Source organism: Somniosus microcephalus, chromosome 21 (assembly GCF_052327205.1).
Source record: "Somniosus microcephalus isolate GS21.2 chromosome 21, FLI_Smic_1.0, whole genome shotgun sequence".
Classification (NCBI taxonomy): domain Eukaryota; kingdom Metazoa; phylum Chordata; class Chondrichthyes; order Squaliformes; family Somniosidae; genus Somniosus; species Somniosus microcephalus.
The window spans coordinates 11,493,276-11,517,634 of record NC_141007.1 but is presented as its reverse complement, the minus strand read 5'-3'; the positions used below and the strand labels follow the sequence as shown (position 1 = coordinate 11,517,634).

The window sequence follows — 24,359 nt, the reverse complement described above, 5'->3', positions numbered from 1 at the left end:
AAAACATACCGTAGTGCTGCGGCTTCAGCATATCGCGCTGTCTTATGGTCAAGGGCTTTAAACGGTCATTCTTTTGGATATAAAGAATAGGAATTTTGAAAATTGTTGTCATTTATTTCATCATGAGTTTGCCACCTTAACCGGAATCCATGGCCCCTAGGAGCATAGGCTGCTCCGGGTCCTGCTATTCGGCCATGGTTGCCACCACCTTCACAGAAACCTCACAGTACAGATAGAGGCCATTTCGGCCCATCGAGCCTGCACCAACACATATCCCACCCGATCCCCGTAACCCCTACACCAACCTTGTTGGGCACCGTTCATTAGGCCTCCCAATTGTGCAGGTGTGCACCTTATCATTAAGGAATTTAGCGGATTTGGAGTATTCGTTTGATTATCCCACAGGATATTCTGTATCCCCTGGTTCTGGTGATCAACATTAATCGTGCCATGAGTTCTAACAGCTCCTTCGGCATCAAAGCCTTCTATTTCAAGCATTATCACTTGGCTTTGTGGAGGTACAGGGATAGGATCATTTCCCCTAATAAAACAATCGTTTAAATTTTCTAATAAAAAGACTCGGCCAATTCCAACATGATTTGCCATTTCTTCAAGACCTAACCTCGGTTAGGGTTTAATATTTCGTCAGGACCTAACCTCGGTTAGGATTTTAAATGAACTTTATAAGAAGCTTCTAAACCTCAAATAGTATTTTGAGGAAGTTCGGATTTAAGCTCTACAAGGCCTGATCAGGGTCTTTGTCGTCTCTAGAGACTTAAATCTGGGTCTTAGAACCACTGTCAGTAAACACTCCTTCTATACTTAACAATCTACAGCATGGCTATAGATATTAATATAAGTATAGGTTCTGTATCAACTCGTTAACACACTCGTTGAGCACCAACTGAAGGGTTAATTACAGTCCTAGCCCTTTCGGGCTACCCCAGATCAGGCGTATTCCCCAGACGTTCACCTTCAACTTAAGTTAGAGATAGCCGAATTCCATAAGACGCTTAAATGGGTCTAAAGGTTCAGGCTATCTCTCCCTAAAGGAAAGGAACGACTAAAGATGTTACCGTCCCCCGGATAGTACTTTTAATAAGTTGAACTAGACTGTAACCTTCCGGATATTATGAGGGTCCGGAATATCCCCCAGATTTCTGCAACTCCTTACAAAAGAGTGTACAGAATTTGTGGGTTCGCGAGTCTATACAGATTCACTCTTTGAGACAATTCTAAAAATATATAGTTTTATTTAAGAGCCGGCATTCAGTTAACATCTGTTGAATCAGTCGCAACATTAACAATTCAAAATACAATTAGCTTACATTTCTTATTTCTCAGAGATCCTTATTCTCAAATCTTTACTTCGTTATATTTCTTATTTACTTATTTCTAAATCCAGAACATTTCTTATTTCTTATTTCTAAATCCAGAACCTCCACCAAAAATCAATCACTTTGATATACCCGAGACTCATAGTTAAAAACTTAGAGATGCCTCTGGAAAGTTGAGAAACGCCCTGCCCGTTCAGCGTGTTCTGACTTTCTGTTAAAAAGGTCTTATTTTTATACCCTTTTGACTTTGGTTTCTTCTTTGATGTTCTCTGCTGATGTCAGCTAATTATCTTTATTGATACCTCTGTTTGAATGCTTCCTTTGAATGCTTTCTATGTTACTATCAATTCAACTATTGCATGCATAATTATTTCTCTACTTTTAGGTGTTAAAAAAACTATCATAAAAACAATGACAGCTATGGTTTTTGTTTGATGTATTTCTTTAACTAATTCCCATTTCAAAGCTTGTTTACAACTTTGTTATCAACCGATCTTTTCTCAGAAGCCGGTATTTCTGTTTACAGCCTTTCTGCTGAGACTTGTGTCTTTTAAACCCAGTATGTCTTTTATTAATATTAGAAATCTGTTCATAGTATCGTGTATTTCTCTGAATCATGGCTATTCCTTCACAAATGTTCGTGTAAACTTTTTGTTAATGTGTTGTCAAGCATTGAAATCCTTATTGTCACCACTTTGCCTTCTTGGACAGATTTGTGTGCACCTTTGAAAGTGTGTTAGTGAGTTCCAGTGAATGGTGAGACATAACGTTCCCCCCCCACCCTCACCAATGGTGATGAGTGTGAAAGGAATGGCTTGGGCATTGTAGGGATGCTTTATGGTGCTGGTGTGGGGTGGTGCCAACCTGGTGCATCATGTGGCAGCCAGGGTGTTCAGTGTTAAGTGAAGCAAATCTGGACATGGTGAGGCCATCGCTGGTGTCCTGGGCAGCAATGTGCTCAGGTGATGATGCCCTGTGTCCAGTGCAGCATCAATTGATTGCGGAGAAGGTTGGTGTGGATGTTGGTGCTGCTGGTGTGCCTGGTGATGCTGGTGTTGGGGTTGATCGTGTTGGGATTCTGAGGACCAAAGTGAGATTTTTTCAAAGGCACCAATGCTGATAGAATAGATGGCAGGTGAGGTTGAGATGACAGAAGTAATCTGTCAATATTGAGATAGGTTGTTCCAAGGAGGTGACAGTGGATAGAGAGATTACTTCAAACACTTCAAAAATGCATAAAGCACAAAAGTGGGTTCCAAAGCATTAATGCTCCAGCTTCTAAGATTGGGAAGTGAACAGCTGTGAAATAGTGGGTTTTAGACCACTTCTGCAGCTTTCACCTATTCACAGCAATCCACGGTCATTGAGAACCCAACATACTTACCTGACGTGATAGCCGCTCTTCGGGAACCTCGTTGAGAACCTGGTAAAATGGTAAGTACATGGGAAAATGGTTCTTAACCACCTTTTAATAAGCTGCTAACTATCTAAATTGGCCGACCCACTGCTTGGTGTCGGGTCTGTTCAGGGATGACAGACCTGACACTTGGGAAACTGACAAGGAGGAGGTGGGTTTACGGCGGGATACCGACCCGCTGTCAATCTTTGTGATTTTGACAGCGGATCCACTTCCAAACCCGCGCTCTGAGTGCCGGCAAAATTCAGCCCGTAGAGTCAGAGGTGCAGAGTATATCAGAGAGTTTACACTGCGGGGGGGGGGGGGGGATGTGGTGGTGAAATTATTACAGTGGGGATGAGAGTGTTACAGTGAGAGGGTGTTGGAGTGATATTGATGGGTGTGGGGTATTTCAGAGAGTGATATAGTGATGGATATGAGGTATTGAAGACAGTGTCACAGTGATGGGTTTAGGGTATTTTAGATAGTGTTGTAATGTTGGACATGGCCTATTGTAGTTTGAGGGTTATTCTGCTGTGACAACTATGCTGAGGTTCCTCTTGCTCTCTCCCACAGCCACCCACTGTCTTCCTGAAGGTAACAGTGAAGGAAGCCAAAGGAATTCTGGCCAAAGATGCAACTGGTGAGTATTTCTGTTCACTTTGTGTGGGCTGCAATAGGCAGCAAGACCTCTGCTATAATCATCAGGCTAAAGCGAATCAATTAGATAATGCATCATTCTCCAGGGTAACTGTTCTCCTCCAAAGAAGGGCTGTCCTGTTGGTGTTTGAAATGCATCATGTTACACAGGTCAGTAAGACGTAAGGGGGCAGTAACATGAGGCAAATCCCATTAAGGCAAAGGATGGCTGGACATGCAACTGGAATAAGGGACTCAAGATTACCCTTAATGGGGTGGGGTTTCTGCTTTGGGTGCAATCGGCGATTCCGGCGCAAGTTATGCCAAAAATTGCACCCGTTTTAAAAAAAATTCCCGAGTTTCTGTTCAAATTTATTTGAATATCACCGAATGCAAAATCTGCCACAAACCAGCGTGATCAAGCAACGTTTTAAAAAGTAATATAAAAAAAATTGCTTTAAAAAAATCCGTGCTCTATTTAAGAGGGGTAACTTGGTGCAGTTTGATGAATACAGCCGAAAATGGGTTTATCACAAAATATAAGCATTTTAAATCACAGTGTCAATCCACCACCTGTGAGTCACTGCATTTTAAATGACGGAAAATGACTTTTAAAAAATATACTAAACTATTTTTTTAGTTAGGTTGGGGTAGAGTAGTCAGTTCCTTGGTAAATGTAAAAAAATTAATTCAAAACCTTTTAAAACGTACCCATTAGTGTCCTTGCATCCAAAAGATCCAGCTTAATTTTTGGAGCCTCCTCGAAGGCTGCAAACGAGCTCATTTAGCGGAAGTTCCCAATGGTGATTAATTCACCCTGGGGGCGTGGCCAGTTTTGCGGGTGGGGCCGGCATCCAGCATCATGTTTTTAAAACTAGCGCAAAAGATTGCGGAAACTTGAGTTGCGTTGAACGTAATTTGTGCTTAAAATTCTGCGATGTTGTTGGCTGGTTACGCTGATATCAGGCGAATTGCACAGAGAAAACCAGCGTAATCGAGCGGAAACTGCAGGCCAATGTGTTTTTGCTCCTGTATTTGTCCTTTGCGTGTTGCCCATGTGTCCCCACTCCAAGGTGCTCCCCTCGTTGAAGAGGTCAGTCTACCGAGTGGCAGTACAAGTAACTGACAAACTGCAAATGGTCTCTACCCTTACAGAAGGCTTTCGATAAGGTCCTGCATAAGAGATTAGCGTGCAAAGTTAAAGCACATGGGATTGGTGGTAAGGTACTGTCTTGGATAAAGAACTGGTTGGCAGACAGAAAGCAAAGAGTTGGAATAAACAGGTCCTTTTCCGAGTGGCAGGCAGTGACTAGTGGGGTACCGCAGGGATCGGTGCTAGGACCCCAGCTATTCACAATATATATTAATGATCTAGACGAGGGAACTAGATGTAATATCTCTAAGTTTGCAGACGACACAAAGCTGGGTGGGCATGTGTGCTGTGAGGAGGATGCCGAGAAACTCCAGTATGATTTGGACAGGTTGGGTGACTGGGCAACTTCGGTGGCAAAACAGGAAGACAGATTATTATCTGAACGGCAATAGATTGGGAAAAGGGGAAGTGCAACGAGACCTGAGTGTCCTTGTGCACCAGTCGCTGAAGGTAAGCATGCAGATGCAGCAGGCGGTTAAGAAGGCAAATGGTATGTTGGCCTTCATAACGAGAGGATTCAAGTACAGGAGCAAGGATGTCTTGCTGCAGTTGTACAAGGCCTTGGTGAGACCACACCTTGAGTATTGTGTGCAGTTTTGGTCGTCTTATCTGAGGAAGGATGTTTTTGTCATGGAGAGAGTGCAGCGAAGATTCACCAGACTGATACCTGGGATGGCAGGAATGACGTATGAGGAGAGATTGGGTCGATTAGGCTTATATTCGCTAGAGTTTAGAAGAATGAGAGGGAATCTCATTGAAACTTATAAAATTCTAACAGTGCTAGACAGACTAAATGCAGGAAGGATGTTCCCGATGGCGGGGGAGTCCAGAACCAGGGGTCACAGTCTAAAGATAAGGGGTAAACCATTTAGGACAGAGATGAGGGGGAATTTCTTCACCCAGAGAGTGGTGAACCTGTGGAATTCTCTACCACAGAAGGCAGTTGAGGCCAATTCATTAAATATATTCAAGAAGGAGTTAGAAATATTTCTTAAGGCTAAAGGGATCAAGGGATATGGGGAGAAGGCAGGGACAGGGTACTGAATTTGGATGATCAGCCATGATCTCATTAAATGGCGGAACAGGCTCGAGGGGCCGAATGGCCTACTCCTGCTGCTATCTTCTATGTTTCTATACATGTGACAAACCCTGAGTTACCTGCACCAATGTCAGGGACTCCTTTGCTGCAGTGACTGTAGCCTCATTGCTTTCAGAAGTGGTGTGTTCTATCACATGCAGGGGCTGTGTGATGCCGCAGAACTGTCACTGGCATGAGTGCCAACCAGTTTTTCCTATGCCACTCCAGTCATGTCACTGCTCGAGGGCATTTTGCCATGATGCTCTTTCTAAGGATAGAACAGTGGGCAGTCTTTGAGGACTCAGAATCCCTCCCTCATGGTGGCCTGTGACCATTCTCCAAGCAAGTTAAAGCCACTCACGACTACAAATCCTCTATAGCAGCAGTGGGAGCATTCATGAAAGGTGTGCTTTTGGCCCGTGTAACTGAGATGTCCACCGCAGCTGCCACTTGTGTTGCCATGTTCTCACACAGACGAGCAATGGTCCAACCTCACCATACATTCTTCCATGTTGTGTATGGACATTAATATCTGTTCAATAAGAGTCTCAGGTTCTAACAGCCTCCACTGTAAAGCAGGCTGTTTTGATCTATTATCAGACAGCCTAGGAGGTACACCCTTGACCTTTGTGCTCTGCTTCAAGTCACATAACTTCTCCCAGGCCTCCTGTCAAGTCTCCAAATGGAAAGGAGAATTGGCCGATGTGTATAACAGGCGGCTGATCCGATATCGCCCTAATCAAAATTTACACTATCGCCCAAAATCAAAATTAGCCCCTTGATTTCAACACGGGATGTGTATAAGAGGATCAACATGCAGGATGTTTTATTTGGACAAACGAGAGAAACATTTAGAGGAGCGCCGATCATAGGAGCATTGATAAAGTAGAGAGAGATGGGAAAGGTAGTGACAGAGAGAAGGTCATTGGCTACAGAGAAGGGGGAGAATTCTCACCTTCACTAGCTGGGCGGTACCCTGGCGGAGTGGAGTGGATTTCAATGGGGTTAAAATTGTATGGGTTTTACAATGGGCGGGCGCTCCGCTCTGACAGGGTACTGCACAGGTGGTAAAGGTGAGCATTACCCCCAAGACCACCTGCCAAATGACAAGCCTTTTCCAGTATCCTGGCCAGTGTGTGAGAGGGGCATGTATGAGATTGTAGGAGGTACTGGAATGAGATCAGAGCCTGCCCACTGGGATTGCTGTGGTAGATTTATGTTGAATCAAGTTGCACCCGACCTCTTCTAATCCGGGTGTTCTCATCGAATCTCTTCTCTAGGCTTCAGTGACCCCTACTGTTTGCTGGGGGTGATGGTTTCTGAAGAACACCAGGAAGAAGAGGCCCACAGAGCAGACAGTCCCCTGCCCAGGAGACGGCAGAAAGCTGTGGTGAAAGATTCAATCCCTCGGGATCAAATTCAGAAAACAGAAGTCAAGAAGCAGACCTTGAACCCCATTTGGAATGAAACTTTTCTCCTGTAAGTGTCAATATTGTCACTTTATGCCACTGCAACCTGCTCTAGTCTATCTCCCGTGGTGTTGCACATGGGAGTTTGGAGATTACGGTCACTCTCTTGCCTGTCTGTTGTGGCTGTTTTTCTCTCTCCTCTTGAGCTTCTCTCTCTTTAATTCCGCTTCTCTCTTCAACTGCTTTTTATTTCTTTTTCTGTCCTCCCTGCTTTTTCTTCATTCTTTTCAGGTGGGAGCTGGTGGGTGGCATGGTATCTTTGTTCAGTATTTCTAGTGCTATCCCATTCGTTTGTCAGCAGGCTATTTGACTGTGGTGGGCATCGCGGCTGCACTTGATCCTGCCCTTACTCCCATCCTCACATGCTCATTTTCTAGGGGGGGTGTTGTGGAGTATTTTTTAAACCAACACTCGACACAAGGTTTTTAGATCGATAGTCAAATGGTCTTTAATACACCAGTGGAAAATGTTTGGGCTATTATGGAATCATTGCGGGACCCTAGTCCATGTATACTGTTTATTCCCCACAGTAAAGGCAAATTTACTCTGTGACTCCTCTGCCAACGGTATAGACCAAAATCCATTTGCTATATCTAAAACGGTGAATATCTCGTGGTCCGGTTTTAAACCATTAAATATGGTGGAAGGGTTTGCCACTATCGGGTGTTCTCGCGGAGTTACCTTATTCAAGGCGGTGTAATCTATGGTTAATCTATACGATCCACCTGGTTTCCCTACCGGCCAAATTGGTGAGTTTGTGGTCGCAGTGGTTTCTTTTAACACTCCTTGTTTAACTAACTCGGTTACTATTGTGTATACTGTTTCTTTTGCTGCTGGTTTTATTGGGTTCTGTCTGTGGGCTCTATGCTCCAGGTATCACAATCGGGTCGGTTGTGACCAATTCACAGTCTTGTTTGGAGGTTGCCCATACCCCTTCTATTGCCTGGCAGAGGACTCCCTATATTCCCTCTTGTGACCAGTCCCATTCTATTCGCTTAACGCTCCCAATCTTGACCATGTAACTGGCCATAGTCCTATCTTCACATTTTCCATCTGGTATTCGTTTTTGTAATACTGTTTTGTTCTGTACATCTATTACCAGACCTAGTTCGCTCAATATATCTACTCCTAAAATTGTCCCTCCTGGGTTCTCACATACCCACATTGGGACTGGGAGGAATATTCCTCCTATTTCCAACAGTTGTGTCTCGCTCTTATTAGCGCGAGTATTCTTCCCTCCCACTCCTTGTATCAATATGGAGCTTTTTGTTCATGGTGATCCAAATTCGTTATAGATACTGATGCCCCTGTGTCAACTAACATATCACACTGCTGGCCCCCTAACAGCGCTGTCAGATATAGACGGGGATCGGTGACTTTTCTGGGGGCCGATGCTACCTAGCTTTTCTGTGACAAGTTTTTGATGATCTCGATCAATTGTTCGTTGTTCGCGTTTGCTGTGTCTGTGACCTCAGTTATGTGTTCGCTATGGGATGCCCCTTGCTGTCTTGGGCCCTTGCCTGCTTTTCCTCACCCTGTCGCCCAACAGTCTCGCTGTTCATGTCCGGGCTTGTTACAGTTAAAACAGACGATTGTCTCCTTTATTGTTGCTACTTGTTCTTCTACAGCGGCAACCTTCGCCTTTTGCTGGTTGTCTACTTCAGTTGCCCAATTGACCAATCCGTCGAATGTCTGCATTGTGACCAGTCCTGTTTTCAGGATGGCCTGGTGGGCACTACTTAGTCCCTCTTTGTACATTAAGAAAGCCCGATTGTGGAAGTTGTGACATATTCTCATTTCTCTTAGTTTCTACCAAAATTCTGCGTTACTCTGTCAGGGTTTTAAATCCGGCAGTAATTGCAGCAGTTTCAATTTATATTTGAATGCCTTTCTGCCTAAATCATCCCAGTCTATGTCGGCGTCTACTCCTTTTACCTCTGTAGGCTTTACAGGAGCTGTTGCCATTACTGGCGCCCGGGTACATTGCGGACATCCGTTTTTGGTCCATATTCGAGTACGTCTACTCAACTCATGATAGGCGCGAATCACTAAAATAAGGACTTTTTCCTGTTTCAATTTTGTTTCCTTGGCCCACCATTCCCTTTTTTTTTGGTGGGTTGTTTGGTTGCCAATCACTTTTAACCATTTTGTCAATTAATCTTCTATTTTTGTCTGCTAAAAAGCGTGTCAGAGACCCTTCCGGTCCCCAATCAAGGTTTTCACTTCCCATGATTAATTGTTGTCAGCGGTACGTCTCTTACTTACTCCCGCAGAGTGAGACCGTACTTGCAACTTATTTATTCGGGTTCTTTGTTGTCAGAGGTATGCTCAAACTTTCTGCACTACTTGCAACTTATTTATTCGGGTTCTTTGTTGTCAGAGGTATGCTCAAACTTTCTGCACTACTTGCAACTTATACCACGCCTATACTTCCGCGCGTTTCGCCCGAACCCCGAGACCATTTGACCTACCGATCAAAACTTCAGATTTCTTTGATTCCTAGGGGGCGGTGGACACGGAGTGGTGTTGCTTTGCCCTAACTGAACGTGGTAATTTAAAAGTACTCACGTTTTTGGCTTGGTTTCACTCGCTCGTGTCTCCCGTCCGTATGGAATCCTGTTTGTGACGCCAATTGTTGTGGAGTATTTTAAACCAACACTCGACACAAGGGCCTAGAAATTGGGTATAGCCCCGCCAGCTCGTTTGCGCTGTAAATTTTGCGCCCGCCGCGGAGCCAGTTGTGCCCGCCCCATATTCACTTTCAGCGCCCCAAAGCGGAACCGGGCGCTGTTCCAGGGTTTGGCCGCCCCGCTTGGGGCGCTGAAAGTGAATTTCAGCGCTGCCGGTCCCGCTGCGCCACCCGATGCGGTGCGGCAGGCTGCTGTACTGCAGGCCTCCCCCTTCTCTTAAGGGGGAGGTGCCTGCAACGGCCGGAGCCCCGATTGCAAGTGCCGGCAAAAGAGCCCGGCACAACGGAGAAGTGCCGGGCTCCACGGAAACCAGCCGGCAATGCCGCGGGGGGGGTGGAGGAGGCCGGGGAAGGAGGTGCGGGCAGGCGGCCGCCGAAAAAGCGGCCGCCCCGCACCTCCACCTTAACTTGCGCCGCTAAGGCTGCAGTAAGGACCTGTTCTCCCGATGTTGTTAGCGGCCGCCACGGATGAGGCGGCCGCTACTGAAGATGGGGATCGGCGTGGTTTCGGGCGGTACCGGGGCACTGCGCACACCGATGACGTCATCGGTGCCGGTGCAGCGCTACCGGCTAACGCCGATGTTAGGGCCCACCTAATTTCGGGCGCGACGCAACTTCCGGCGCAACCCACCCTTTCGCCCCTAATTGGGCGCAAACACAAGTGAATTTCTAGGCCAAGGTTTTTAGATCGACAGTCAAATGGTCTTTAATACACTGGTGGGGAGAAGTCCTTACTGGTGCGCCAGTTAAAGATTGTCTCCCCACCGGTGTATTAAAGACCATTTGACTATCGATCTAAAAACCTTGTGTCGAGTGTTGGTTTAAAATACTCCACAACAGGGGGGATCACTGGACAGCGATGGGAAGCTGTAACCCTGGTTGATTTTACTCCTCTATAACATTAGGGAAGCTGAGGCCAACTATAGCATCTCTATCGCCATTCCCCCGAGATCAGTTAGCTCAGCGCAGACTTGGACTCAAACCTGGATGGACCCTAGCGAGTATAGCAAAGGTGGCCAGATGGTGCTTCTACTCATCGCTTCGTCACGGGGCAGTCACAATCACCATCATCAATCAGACAGATAGAGCGGCTGTGGGAAGGATAGAAAGAATGGCAAGAAAATAATTCCAGGCTCTGGGTTATTGAGTCATGGACAGAGGATAAGTTAAATCTATTGCAAAGAGACAAAAGATCCATGTCCGTGGCAGTAAAATGTTTGCTGTAACCCAGCAACGTGAGCCATCACACTGACCAAGTTGGCCATGTGGCTCCCCATGGATTGACTGGAAGATCCTCTGTCACTGGCCTCGTTGCCAAGAACTGCCGTTAATAACTGCTGTCTCTTTTGTTGCAGGAAAGTCAAGGATTCCCATCATACTCAACTGCACATGGACATGTGGTGAGTATTCCGATCCTGGAGCCACTGTGCTAGTTGAGAGCACGTTAATAGAAGAAGGTCCTTAGGGATAATGGCCTAGAAATTCAGTTAAGGCCCGCCAGCAGGCTAACGCCCAAAAGTTAGCGCTGCGCGCGGAGCCAGGTGCGCCCGTCAGATATTCGGCTTTTGCGCCCCAAGTCGGAACCGGGCGCTATTCCAGGGTGTGCCCGCCCCCGCTTGGGGCGCTGAAACTGAATTTCTGCGCTGTAGGCCCCGCTGCGCCACCCGATGCAGTGTGGCAGGCTGCGGTACTGCAGGCCTCCTCCTTCTCTTAAGGGGGAGGTGCCTGCAACAGCGAGATCACCGCTGGATTGTGCCGGCAAATGAGCCCGGCACCATGGAGAAGTGCCGGGCTCGCGGAAAGCAGCCGGCAATGCCGCGGGGGGGGGCGGGTGGAGGAGGCCGGGGAAGGAGGTGCGGGCAGGCAGCCGCCGAAAAAGCGGCCGGCCGCACCTCCACCTTAAAGCGCCCCAGTAGCGCAGCAGTACGGCCCCGTTTTTCAATCGCTGTTTGCGGCCGCTGCAGAAGAGGCGGCCGCAACTAAATATGGGGTTTGGGCCGGAACCGGGGCACTGCGCACACCGATGATGTCATCGGTGTCGGCGCAGCGCTACCGGCTACCGCCGCCATTACCGCAGCGCTGAATATCAGCGCACCCTCTTACACTGGTGCAGAAACCCTATTTGGGCAGTAACTGGGCGCAAAGCCCACTGAATTTCTAGCCCAATATGGTTGAAATGACATTGACCCAGCAGAGGAGAAGGCCATTCGGCCCATTGTGTCTGAGCCAGGTCTTTGCAATTCAAACTAATCCCACTGCCCCAGTCTCTTCCCAGCGCCCTGTATCAATCCAAACTAATCCCACTACCCCAGTCTCTTCCCAGCGCCCTGTATCAATCCTAAACTAATCCCAGTGCCCCACAGCCCTGTATCAATCCTAAACTAATCCCAGTGCCCCATAGCCCTGTATCAATCCTAAACTAATCCCAGTGCCCCATAGCCTTGTATCAGTCCTAAACTAATCCCAGTGCCCCATAGCCCTGTATCAATCCTAAACTAATCCCAGTGCCCCATAGCCCTGTATCAATCCTAAACTAATCCCAGTGCCCCATAGCCTTGTATCAATCCTAAACTAATCCCAGTGCCCCATAGCCCTGTATCAATCCTAAACTAATCCCAGTGCCCCATAGCCTTGTATCAATCCTAAACTAATCCCAGTGCCCCATAGCCCTGTATCAATCCTAAACTAATCCCAGTGCCCCATAGCCCTGTATCAATTCTAAACTAATCCCAGTGCCCCATAGCCCTGTATCAATCCTAAACTAATCCCACTGCCTCATAGCCCTGTATCAATCCTAAACTAATCCCAGTGCCCCATAGCCCTGTATCAATCCTAAACTAATCCCAGTGCCCCATAGCCTTGTATCAAGCCTAAACTAATCCCAGTGCCCCATAGCCCTGTATCAATCCTAAACTAATCCCAGTGCCCCATAGCCCTGTATCAATCCTAAACTAATCCCAGTGCCCCATAGCCCTGTATCAATCCTAAACTAATCCCAGTGCCCCATAGCCCTGTATCAATCCTAAACTAATCCCAGTGCCTCATAGCCCTGTATCAATCCTAAACTAATCCCACTGCCCCATAGCCCTGTATCAATCCTAAACTAATCCCAGTGCCCCATAGCCTTGTATCAATCCTAAACTAATCCCAGTGCCCCATATCAATCCTAAACTAATCCCACTGCCCCATAGCCTTGTATCAAGCCTAAACTAATCCCAGTGCCCCATAGCCCTGTATCAATCCTAAACTAATCCCAGTGCCCCATAGCCCTGTATCAATCTTAAACTAATCCCACTGCCCCATAGCCCTGTATCAATCCTAAACTAATCCCACTGCCCCGCTCTCTCCCCATAGCCCTGTATCAATCCAAACTAATCCCACTGCCCCGCTCTCCCCATAGCCCTGTATCAATCCAAACTAATCCCACTGCCCCGCTCTCTCCCCATAGCCCTGTATCAATCCCAAACTAATCCCACTGCCCCGCTCTCTCCCCATAGCCCTGTATCAATCCAAACTAATCCCACTGCCCCGCTCTCTCCCCATAGCCCTGTATCAATCCAAACGAATCCCACTGCCCCAATCTCTCCCCATAGCCCTGTATCAATCCAAATCTAATCCCACTGCCCCGCTCTCCACATAGCCCTGTATCAATTCCAAACTAATCCCACTGCCCCGCTCTCCCCATAGCCCTGCATCAATCCAAATCTAATCCCACTGCCTCGCTCTTTCCCCATAGCCTTGTATCAATCCAAATCTAATCCCACTGCCCCGCTCTCCCCATAGCCCTGTATCAATCTCAAACTAATCCCACTGCCCTGCTCTCTCCCCATAGCCCTGTATCAATCCAAAACTAATCCCACTGCCCCGCTCTCCCCATAGCCTTGTATCAATCCAAATCTAATCCCACTGCCCCGCTCTCCCCATAGCTCTGTATCAATCCCAAACTAATTCCACTGCCCCGCTCTCTCCCCATAGCCCTGTATCAATCCCAAACTAATCCCACTGCCCCGCTCTCTCCCCATAGCCCTGTATTAATCCCAAACTAATCCCGCTGCCCCGCTCTCTCCCCATAGCCCTGTATCAATCCAATACTAATCCTGCTGCCTCGCTCTCTCCCCATAGCCCTGTATCAATCTATAACAAATCCCACTGCCCCGCTCTCTCTCCATAGCCCTGTATCAATCCCAAACTAATCCCACTGCCCCACTCTCTCCCCATAGCCCTGTATCAATCCAAATATCCCACTGCCCCGCTCTCTCCCCACAGCCCTGTATCAATCCAAAACTAATCCCACTGCCCTGCTCTCTCCCCATAGCCCTGTATCAATCTATAACTAATCCCACTGCCCCGCTCTCTCCCCACAGCCCTGTATCAATCCAAAACTAATCCCACCACCCCACTCTCTCCCCATAGCCCTGTATCAATCCAAAATGAATCCCACTGCATCGCTCTCTCCCCATAGCCCTGTATCAATCTATAACAAATGCCACTGCCCCGTTCTCTCCCCATAGCCCTGTATCAATCTATAACAAATACCACTGCCCCGCTCTCCCCATAGCCCTGTATCACTCCAAAACTAATCCCACCGCCTTGCTCTCTCCCCATAGCCCTGTATCAATCTATAACAAATACCACTGCCCCGCTCTCTCCCCATAGCCCTGTGTCAGGGTTGGGATCACGGGGCCATGTAGACACGGGGCCGTACTGTCCGGGCGAGGCTGGTTCTGGACCCAAGTGCAGACAGACGAGGCAAGAAGCAGGTATGCAGTCTTAAATAAAGGTACTTTACTAGAATCACACAGGTAAACAGTTACAAAACTTAGGAGCTCAAGACAAGCTACCACACAGGCAAATGGCTAGTCAAGATAGGAACTCAAGACAAGCTACCATGAGGCAACCGGCTTGTCAAGACTGAGCTCAAGACAAGTTACCCCAGGGCAACCGGCTTGTCAAGATAGGAACTCAAGACAAGCTACCATGAGGCAACCGGCTTGTCCAAACTGAGCTCAAGACAAGCTACCACAGGGCAACCGGCTTGTCCAAAACTGAGCACCTTATCAAGACTGAGCAACTTGTCAAGACCGAGAACAAAGGGAAAAACCACAGAACTTAAATACAAGCAAAACATAACACAGATAAACAATTATAGACATAGGAGCTCAAGTCAAGCAACCACTAAGGCAACCGGCTTGTCAAGGCAAGTTACCACAGGGCAACAGGCTTGTCGAGACAGAGCACCTTGTCAAGACTAACTCCCTTGTCAGGACTGAGCCCAGAGGGAAGAAACCACAGAACTTAAATACAAGCAAAACCAGGTGAAACCAATGAACCTGATAAAAGGCAGTTAAGTAAACAAGTAACAATTTAGCAAAAGGAAACAAACAAGTGAAGGTGCCATCTAGGGGTTACTGAGGGAACTAACCGGCACCCTCACAGCCCTGTATCAATCCCAAACTAATCCCACTGCCCCGCTCTCTCCCCATAGCCCTGTATCAATCCCAAACTAATCCCACTGCCCCGCTCTCTCCCCATAGCCCTGTATCAATCCAAATATCCCACTGCCTCGCTCTCTCCCCATAGCCCTGTATCAATCCAAATATCCCACTGCCCCGCTATCTCCCCATAGCCCTGTATCAATCCCAAACTAATCCCACTGCCCCGCTCTCTCCCCATAGCCCTGTATCAATCGCAAACTAATCCCACTGCCCCGCTCTCTCCCCATAGCCCTGTATCAATCCAAATATCCCACTGCCCTGCTCTCTCCCCACAGCCCTGTATCAATCCAAAACTAATCCCACTGCCCTGCTCTCTCCCCATAGCCCTGAATCAATCTATAACAAATACCACTGCCCCGCTCTCCCCATAGCCCTGTATCAATCCAAAACTAATCCCACTGCCCCGCTCTCTCCCCACAGCCCTGTATCAATCCAATTTAATCCCACCGCCTCGCTCTCTCCCGATAGCCCTGTATCAATCTATAACAAATACCACTGCCCCGCTCTCTCCCCATAGCCCTGTATCAATCCCAAACTAATCCCACTGCCCCGCTCTCTCCCCATAGCCCTGTATCAATCCAAATATCCCACTGCCCCGCTCTCTCCCCATAGCCCTGTATCAATTCAAATATCCCACTGCCCCGCTCTCTCCCCATAGCCCTGTATCTTCAAATACTTATCCAATCTTCCCTTAAAAGATGCAATGGTCTCTGCCTCAACCACTTCCTATGACAAACCATTCTGTGCTCCAACTCTCTGCACAAAGAAATTTCTCCTACTGGTGAATCTACACTGTACACTCTCTATGGCTAGCCCTGTATCAATCCTAAATGAATCCCACTGCCCCAAAGTCCTGTATCAATTCCAAACTAATCCCACTGCCACACTCTCTCCCCATAGTCCTGTATCATTTCCAAATTAATCCCACTGCCCCATTTGATGGGGTGCCCAAAACTGCACATCAGTTAGAAATAACATTAATGCATGGCTTTGACCAAGTCGTTATCCTTTGAATAATCATAGAATTGATACAGGACTATGGGGAGAGAGTGTGGCAGTGGGATTAGTTTGGAATTGATACAGGACTTTGGGGCAGTGGGATTCATTTAACGAATAATTTAAAAAAAACACCAAAATCAATTCCAAATTAATCCCACTGCCCCATTTGATGGGGTGCCCAAAACTGCACATCAGTTAGAAATAACATTAATGCATGGTTTTGACCAAGTCGTTATCCTTTGAATAATCATATGCATGGGGTTGATTTTGGTGTTTTTTTTAAATTATTCGTTCATGGGAATGTGGGCATCACTGGCAAGCCCAGCATTTATTGCCCATTCCTAGTTGCCCTTGAGAAGGTGGTGGTGAGCCGCCTTCTTGAACCGCTGCAATCCGTGTGGTGAAGGTACTCCCACAGTGCTGTTAAGGAGGGAGCTCCAGGATTTTGACCCAGCGACGATGAAGGTTCGGCGATATATTTCTAAGTCAGGATGGTGTGTGACTGGGAGGGGAACTTGGAGGTGATGGTGTTCCCATGCGCCCCGCTCGCGCCCTGGCCGCAAATCTCAGTTGCACCCCCTGACCAGCCTAAATATAAACAAAACAGGAAAGGAGAGCATAGGAAAGAGTAAAGTAAGAGAGGATATTGATGGCCAGGGAATAAATAGAACAGGAGTGTAAAAAGATGGTTAAAAATAAAGTGAAAGGAACTGCTATTAAAAATGAGTTAAACTGTCTGTACCGCAATGCACACAGTGTCCGTAATAAAACAGGGGAGCTGGAGGCAATCATGCGTTGCGAGGAACCAGACATAGTAGGGATTACTGAGACATGCTACAGAAAAATCAGGACTGGGAATTAAACATTGCAGGGTATAACATACTTAGAAAAGATAGAGAGGGAAAAAGGGGAGGTGGAGTGGCTGTACTTATTAGGGATAACATAATGGCAGTAGAAAAAAGTGACGCAGCTATCAGCAAGACAGAAATAGAATCCATGAGCGTAGAGATAAAAGATAATAAAGGATCAATCCCACTAATAGGGATAGTCTGCAGGTAACCTAATAGTGGAAGGGAGGTGGAGGAAGAAATATGTAAACAAATTAGGGAAATGAGTAAAAAACATAGAATAATAATCATGGGGGATTTCAACTACCCTAATATTAATTGGAGAGAAGAGGTAAGTAAAGAGGATAAGGGAATGGAGTTCCTACAATGTGTACAGGACTCCTTTCTCACCCAATATGTAAAAAGCCCAATAAGGGAGGATTCATTATTGGATCTAGTAATGGGGAATGAACCAGAGCAGATAAGAGAAGTAAAAGTAGGGGAACATTTAGGCAATAGACCATAATATAATACGCTTTAAAATAATAATTGAGAAGGACATAAGTATGACGAAGACCAGATTGGAGTAAAGTTGTATTGAGGGGCTGAGAATAGAACTTGGACATAAAATAAAATGGACAACAATATTGGCAAACAATGACGTAGAACAATAATGGGAAACATTTAAAACCGTGTTCAACAAGGTCCAGGTAAAATATATTCCATTAAAAAACAAGAACAAGCTAAACACTAATGAGACACCATGGATGAATAAAGACATAAGGGAAACATTGAAGGTAAGGAAAGAGGCATACACTAAGTACATGGAAAGCAGAACATAAGAACATAAGAAATAGGAGCAGGAGTAGGCCAATCGGCCCCTCGAGCCTGCTCCGCCATTCAATAAGATCATGGCTGATCTGATCCTAACCTCAAATCTACTTCCACTCTCCATCCCACCTGAACCCATGTGATCTCCCGGGAGAGGCGAAAAACCAGATAAAAAACCCAATGGCCAATTTGGGAGAAAAAATCTGGGAAATTCCTCTCCGACCCATCTAAGCGATCGAAACTCATCCAGGAGATCACTCTGTCCCTGTATTTCCTGCAGTACTTACCTTCTGTAAAAGGTGATCTCCACCCCAGCCAGGAACAGGCCCAATTTACTCTTGAAGGACTCCTAGCTGGCAGACTGTTCCTGAGGTCTCCACTAATCCCTGTGAATAGAACCATCTCCTGAAATCTAACACAGAATTAGAACACAAGAAGTAGGAGCAGGACCAGGCCACACGGCCCCTGGGCCCGCTCCGCCACCCACAGGGCCATGACCGATCCGAACCTAGACTCATGTCCAATTTCCTGCCCGCTCCCTGTAACCCCTAATTCCCTTTACTTCTAGGAAACTGTCTATTTGTTTTAAATTTATTTAATGATGTAGCTTCCACAGCTTTCTGGGGCAGCAAATTCCACAGACCTACTACCCTCTGAGTGAAGAAGTTTCTCCTCATCTCAGTTTTGAAAGAGCAGCCCCTTATTCTAAGATTATGCCCCCTAGTTCTAGTTTCACCCATCATTGGGAACATCCTCACCGCATCCACCCGATCAAGCCCCTTCACAATCTTATATGTTTCAATAAGATCGCCTCTCATTCTTCTGAACTCCAATGAGTAGAGTCTCAATCTACTCAACCTCTCCTCATATGTCCACCCCCTCATCCCCGGGATTAACCGAGTGAACCTTCTTTGTACTGCTTCGAGAGCAAGTATGTCTTTTCTTAAGTATGGACACCAAAACTGTATGCAGTATTCCAGGTGCGGTCTCACCAATACCTTGTATAGCTGCAGCAATACCTCCCTGTTTTTATATTCTATCCCCCTAGCAATAAAAGCCAACATTCCATTGGCTTTCTTGATCACCTGCTGCACCTGCATACTAACTTTTTGAGTTTCGTGCACCAGGACCCCCAGATCCCTTTGTACTGCAGTACTTTCCAGTTTCTTGCCATTAAGATAATAACTTGCTCTGTGATTTTTCCTGCCAAAGTGCATAACCTCACACTTTCCAGTATTGTATTCCATCTGCCAAATCTCTGCCCACTTACTTAGCCTGTCTATGTCCCTTTGCAGGTTTTTTATGTCCTCCTCACTCACTACTTTCCCTCCCATCTTTGTATCATCTGCAAACTTTGATATGTTACACTCGGTCCCCTCCTCCAAATCGTTAATATAGATTGTAAAGAGTTGGGGACCCAGCACTGACCCCTGCGGAACACCACGAGTTACTGATTGCCAGTCTGAGAATTAACCATTTATCCCAACTCTCTGCTTTCTGTTAGAGAGCCAATCCTCCACCCACGCCAGAATATTACCCCCAATCCCGTGATTTTTTATCTTAAGCAATAATCTTTTGTGTGGCACCGTGTCAAATGCCTTTTGGAAGTCTAAATACACTACGTCCACTGGTTCCCCTTTATCCACCCTGTATGTTACGTCCTCAAAGAACTCAAGCAAATTTGTCAAACATGACTTCCCCTTCATAAAACCATGCTGACTTTGTCCTATTAAATTATGTTTATCCAAATGTCCCATTACTGTCTCCTTAATAATGGTCTTGAAGACAGAGGAGAGTATGATAAGGGAAAATACAAAGAGATTAGGAAAGGAATCAAAAAAGCAATTAGGAAGGCAAAGAGGAACTATGAAATTAAATTATCAAGGAACATAAAACAAAATAGTAAAATATTTTACAGGTACAGCAATAAAAAAGGAAGGTCAGGATGGGAATAGGACCACTAAGGGATGGACAAGATAATACCACAGGCAGAGAGATGGCAGAAATATTAAATAATTACTTTGCTTCAGTATTTACCAGGGAGCTAGAACAGGTGGACATGACATTGGATCATGAGATTAGTAATGAAATAACTGCATTTAAAATACAAAGAGGAGATATATTAAATAAATTAATCAAACTCAGAGGAAAAAAACCCTGGTCCGGATGGATTACATCTGCGCATTTTAAAAGAATCTAGGGAAGAGATAGCAGAGGCATTACTACACATATTTAATAATTCATTAGAAAAAGGTGTAGTGCCAGAGGACTGGTGGATAGCTAATGTAATAGCTATATTTAAAAAGGTAGACAGAACATATCCAGGGAACTATAGACCAGTCAGCTTAACATCGGTGGTAGGAAAAATAATGGAATCCCTACTAAAGGAGAAAATAGAAGAACATCTAGAAACCAAAAATATAACAATAGCATGGATTTCAAAAGGGAAAGTCTTGCTTGACCAACCTCATTGAATTTTTTGAAGAGGTAACAGAGAGAGTAGACAAGGGTAATGCAGTAGATGTAATTTATCTAGATTTTCAAAAGGCCTTCGATAATGAATAAGGTCAGAGAATAAGACTAATGAATAAGGTCAGAGAATGTGGAGTCAGAGGACAAGTAGCAGAATGGATAGCTAGCTGGCTTCAAGGCAGGAAGCAGAGAGTGGGGTAAAGGGTAGCTATTCACAATGGCAGAAGGTGGGTAGTGGTGTTCCACAAAGATCAGTGCTGGGACCAATGTTGTTCACAATTTATATTAACGATTTAGACTTTGGAATCAAAAACACAATTTCTAAATTTGCGGATGACACCAAATTGGGGGTGATAGTCAATACTGAGGAGGACTGCAACAAATTACAGGAGGACATTGATAAACTTGCAGAATGGACATATAATTGGCAAATGAAATTTAACACAGATAAATGTGAGGTATTACATTTTGGTAGGAAGAATAGGGAGGTCACTTATTACTTGGAGGGTGCGAGTCTGGGTGGGGTAGAGGAGCAAAGGAGTACAAATACACAAATCACTAAAAGTAGTGACACAGTTTAACAAGGCCATAAAAAAAGCAAACCAAGCACTAGGGTTTATTTCTGGAGGGATAGTATTGAAAAATAGGGAAGTTATGCTAAACCTGTATCGAACTTTGGTTAGACCACAGTTAGAGTACTGCGTACAATTCTGGTCGCCATATTATTAAAAGGATATAGAGGCACTGGAGAGGGTGCAGAGAAGATTTACAAGGGTGATACCAGAAATGCAAAGGCATAACTATCAAGAAAGGATGAACAGACTGGGTCTCTATTCACTTGAAAAAAGAATTCCCTCCCTAAACCTGTCCGCCTCGCCACCTCCCTCTCCTCCTTTAAAATGCTCCTTAAATCCCACCTCTTTGAACAAGCTTTTGCTCACCCTTCCTAATATTTCCATCTTTGGCTCGGCCTCTATTTTTTGTCTGATTATGCTTCTGTGAGGGGGCATAGGATGATTTTGTACATGAAGGGAACTATATAAATACAAGTTGTTGTTGTAAATTTTACTTCAACGGCCTCCCAGAAATATTCTTTTATGCCTAAGAGTTTGATTGTTTTCAGGGACCTGGATGATGTTGAGTCTGTGACACACCGACTGGGTGAGATCCATGGGATCGATGGACTGAAGAGGTGAGGGGAGTTACTGATTGGTTTGTGCGTGAATTGTGGTGACTTGAGGGCCTCGTGTGATAGTGACAGATACTGATGGAAGCGGCACACGAACATCCAGCGCCTGAAATTCCGTTATTTTAGCTGTACAGTTAGAGCGAACACATAAAAATAAGAGGACTTCATTGGCCATAGAATCATAGAAAGTTACAGCACGGAAGGAGGCCATTTCGGCCCATCGTGATCATCAACTCCAGAGGGTAGATGCACCTTAGGTGGAGGCACTTTACAGACTTCCTGCCTCAACATTGAGTTCAACAACTTTAGATTATGACCACCGCACCCATTTTCTCGGACAGCAGTTGCTGGTAATGGTTCTGCTGTAACCATTTGCACCTCCTCTGGATCCTTGTTTTGTTTCTTTATTGTCCATTACCATCCCCTTTTGCCTTGCACCATCGTCCCTTTTTATCATTTAACCACTCCTGCCCTCCACCCAATCACAGACCTTCCTTTTTGTCCTCTCGCCCCTCACCCCGGCACCACCCCCCTCCCCCTACTTTCCTTGCCTCTAAACTTGCTTATAAATTGATAAATCTCTAACATCTTCCAGTTTGCTGAAAGGTCATTGACCTGAAACTTTGACTCTGTTTCTCTCTCCACGGATGCTGCCTGACCTGCTAATTGTTTCCTGCATTTTCTGTTTTTACTTATGGTAGATTCTGTGAGTTTTCTCTCTGAACACAGACCTTCGCCTCTTGAAGTGCACAGGAATGGAGGGGGAGTGGGATAGGGGGGGGTCGGTTTGCAAGAATCTTCTGTCCATTAAAAGGTAACCTGCTTACCTCCTTGTGTGAAATCCGGATCCGCTCTACCAGCAGGCGAAGCTCTATACCTGGAGAGCAACTTCATAAAACCTACTCCATAAGAACATTAGAAATAGGAGCAGGAGTCGGCCATATGACCCCTCGAGCCTGCTCTGCCATTCAATAAGATCATGGCTGATCTTCTACATCAACTGCACTTTCCCACCCTATTCCCATAATCCTTGATTAGTGTCCAAAAATCTAGCGATCTCAGTCTAGAATATACTCATCGACTGAGCATCCACAGCCCTCTGGGGTAGAGAATTCCAAAGATTCACAACCCTCGTGAGTGAAGAAATTTCTCATCTCAGTCCTAAATGGTCAACCCCTTATCCTGAGACGATGCCCCCTAGTTCTAGACTCTCCAGCCAGGGGAAACAGCCTCTCAGCATCTACCCCGTCAAGTCCTGTAAGAATTTTATGTTTCAATGAGATCACCTCTCATTCTTCTAAACTCCAGAGAGTATAGGCCCATTCTACTCAATCTCTCCTCATGGAACAACCTTCTCATCCCAGAAATCAATCTAGTGAACCTTCGCTGCCCCGCCTCTAAGGCAAGTATATCCTTCCTTCGGTAAGACTAAAACTGTACACAGTATGCCAGGTGTAGTCTCACCAAAGCCCTATATAATTGTAGCAAGACTTCCTTGGATATATTTCTTAAGGCTAAAGGGATCAAGGGATATGGGGAGAAGGCAGGGACAAGGTACTGAATTTGGATGATCAGCCATGATCTCATTGAATGTCGGAGCAGGCTCGAGGGGCCGAATGGCCTACTCCTGCTCCTATCTTCTATGTTTCCTTACTCTTATACTCCTATCCCCTTGCAATAAAGGCCAACATCCCATTTGCCTTTCTAATTGCTTGCTGTACCTGCAAGTTATTTTTCTGTGTTTCATGTAGAAGGACCCCAAATCTCTTTGAATACCAACATTTACTAGTCTCTCACCTTTATTCTGCTTGTCCATTCTTCCTACCAAAGTGGATAATTTCACTCTTCCCCACATTATATTCCATCTGCAACCTTCTTGGCCAATCACTTAACCGATCTATATCCCTTTGCAGCCTCTTTATGTACTCCTCACAGCTTACTTTTCCACCTAGCTTTGTATTGTCAGCAAACTTGGATATATTACACTCAGTTCCCTTATCTAAGTCATTGATATAGATTATAAATAGCTGAACCCCAATCACTGATCCTTGCGGCACCCCACCAGTTACACCCTGCCACCCGTTTATTCCTACTCTCTGTTATCTGTCCGTTAACCAATTCTCAATCCATGCTAGTATATTACCCCCAATCCCATGAGCTCTAATCTTGTGCAACAATCTCTTGGGTGGCACCTTATCGAATGCCTTCTGAAAATCCAAATATACTACATCCACTGGTTCCCCCTTATCTACCATGCTAGTTACACCCTCAAAAAATTCTTGATGAATTTGTCAAACATGATTTCCCTTTCATAAAACCATGTTGACTCTGCCTAATCATATTGTGATTTCCCAAGTGCCCTGTTACCATGTCCTTACTAATAGATTCTAGCATTTTCCCTACTATTGATGACTCCAACATGTAATAACTCATGCTCGGTCGCCTAGCGGCTTTGTGTACTTTGTCCTGACCAATAGCATCTACTGTAGTCATTCTGCATTTTAAACGCTTAAACAAAACTGTACCGATTGTTAGTGAGAATCACACAACAAAATGTATCACAGATTAGTGAAAGTGTCTGCAAAGTATTAATGAATGTTGACAATACTAAGCCACTATTCTCCACTGAGAGAGTTCAATAAGAGGGAAATCTCAGCTGTAATTTCATGGAGTAGAAACTGATCGTGTTTAATTGTCACACAGAATTAATCTCAACATATTATCAAAATAGATTGTTTTAAATTGTAAGAACCAATATGTGTTAGTGAGACACCTGTCTCTAGTA

The 24,359-nt window shown here is 45.6% G+C and overlaps 1 protein-coding gene across 1 annotated transcript in view; it reads left to right on the top strand.

Moving 5' to 3' along the window:
• The window catches only part of LOC147102598 (protein unc-13 homolog D-like), a 112,376-nt gene that overhangs the window by 51,017 nt on the left and 37,000 nt on the right, over positions 1–24,359 (top strand). Inside the window, exons 5-8 of the mRNA XM_085964087.1 lie at positions 3,310–3,376; positions 6,884–7,082; positions 11,117–11,161; positions 21,509–21,577. Of these exons, the coding sequence (XP_085820213.1) occupies positions 3,310–3,376; positions 6,884–7,082; positions 11,117–11,161; positions 21,509–21,577 (380 nt within the window). The remainder of the gene's footprint in view (positions 1–3,309; positions 3,377–6,883; positions 7,083–11,116; positions 11,162–21,508; positions 21,578–24,359) is intronic.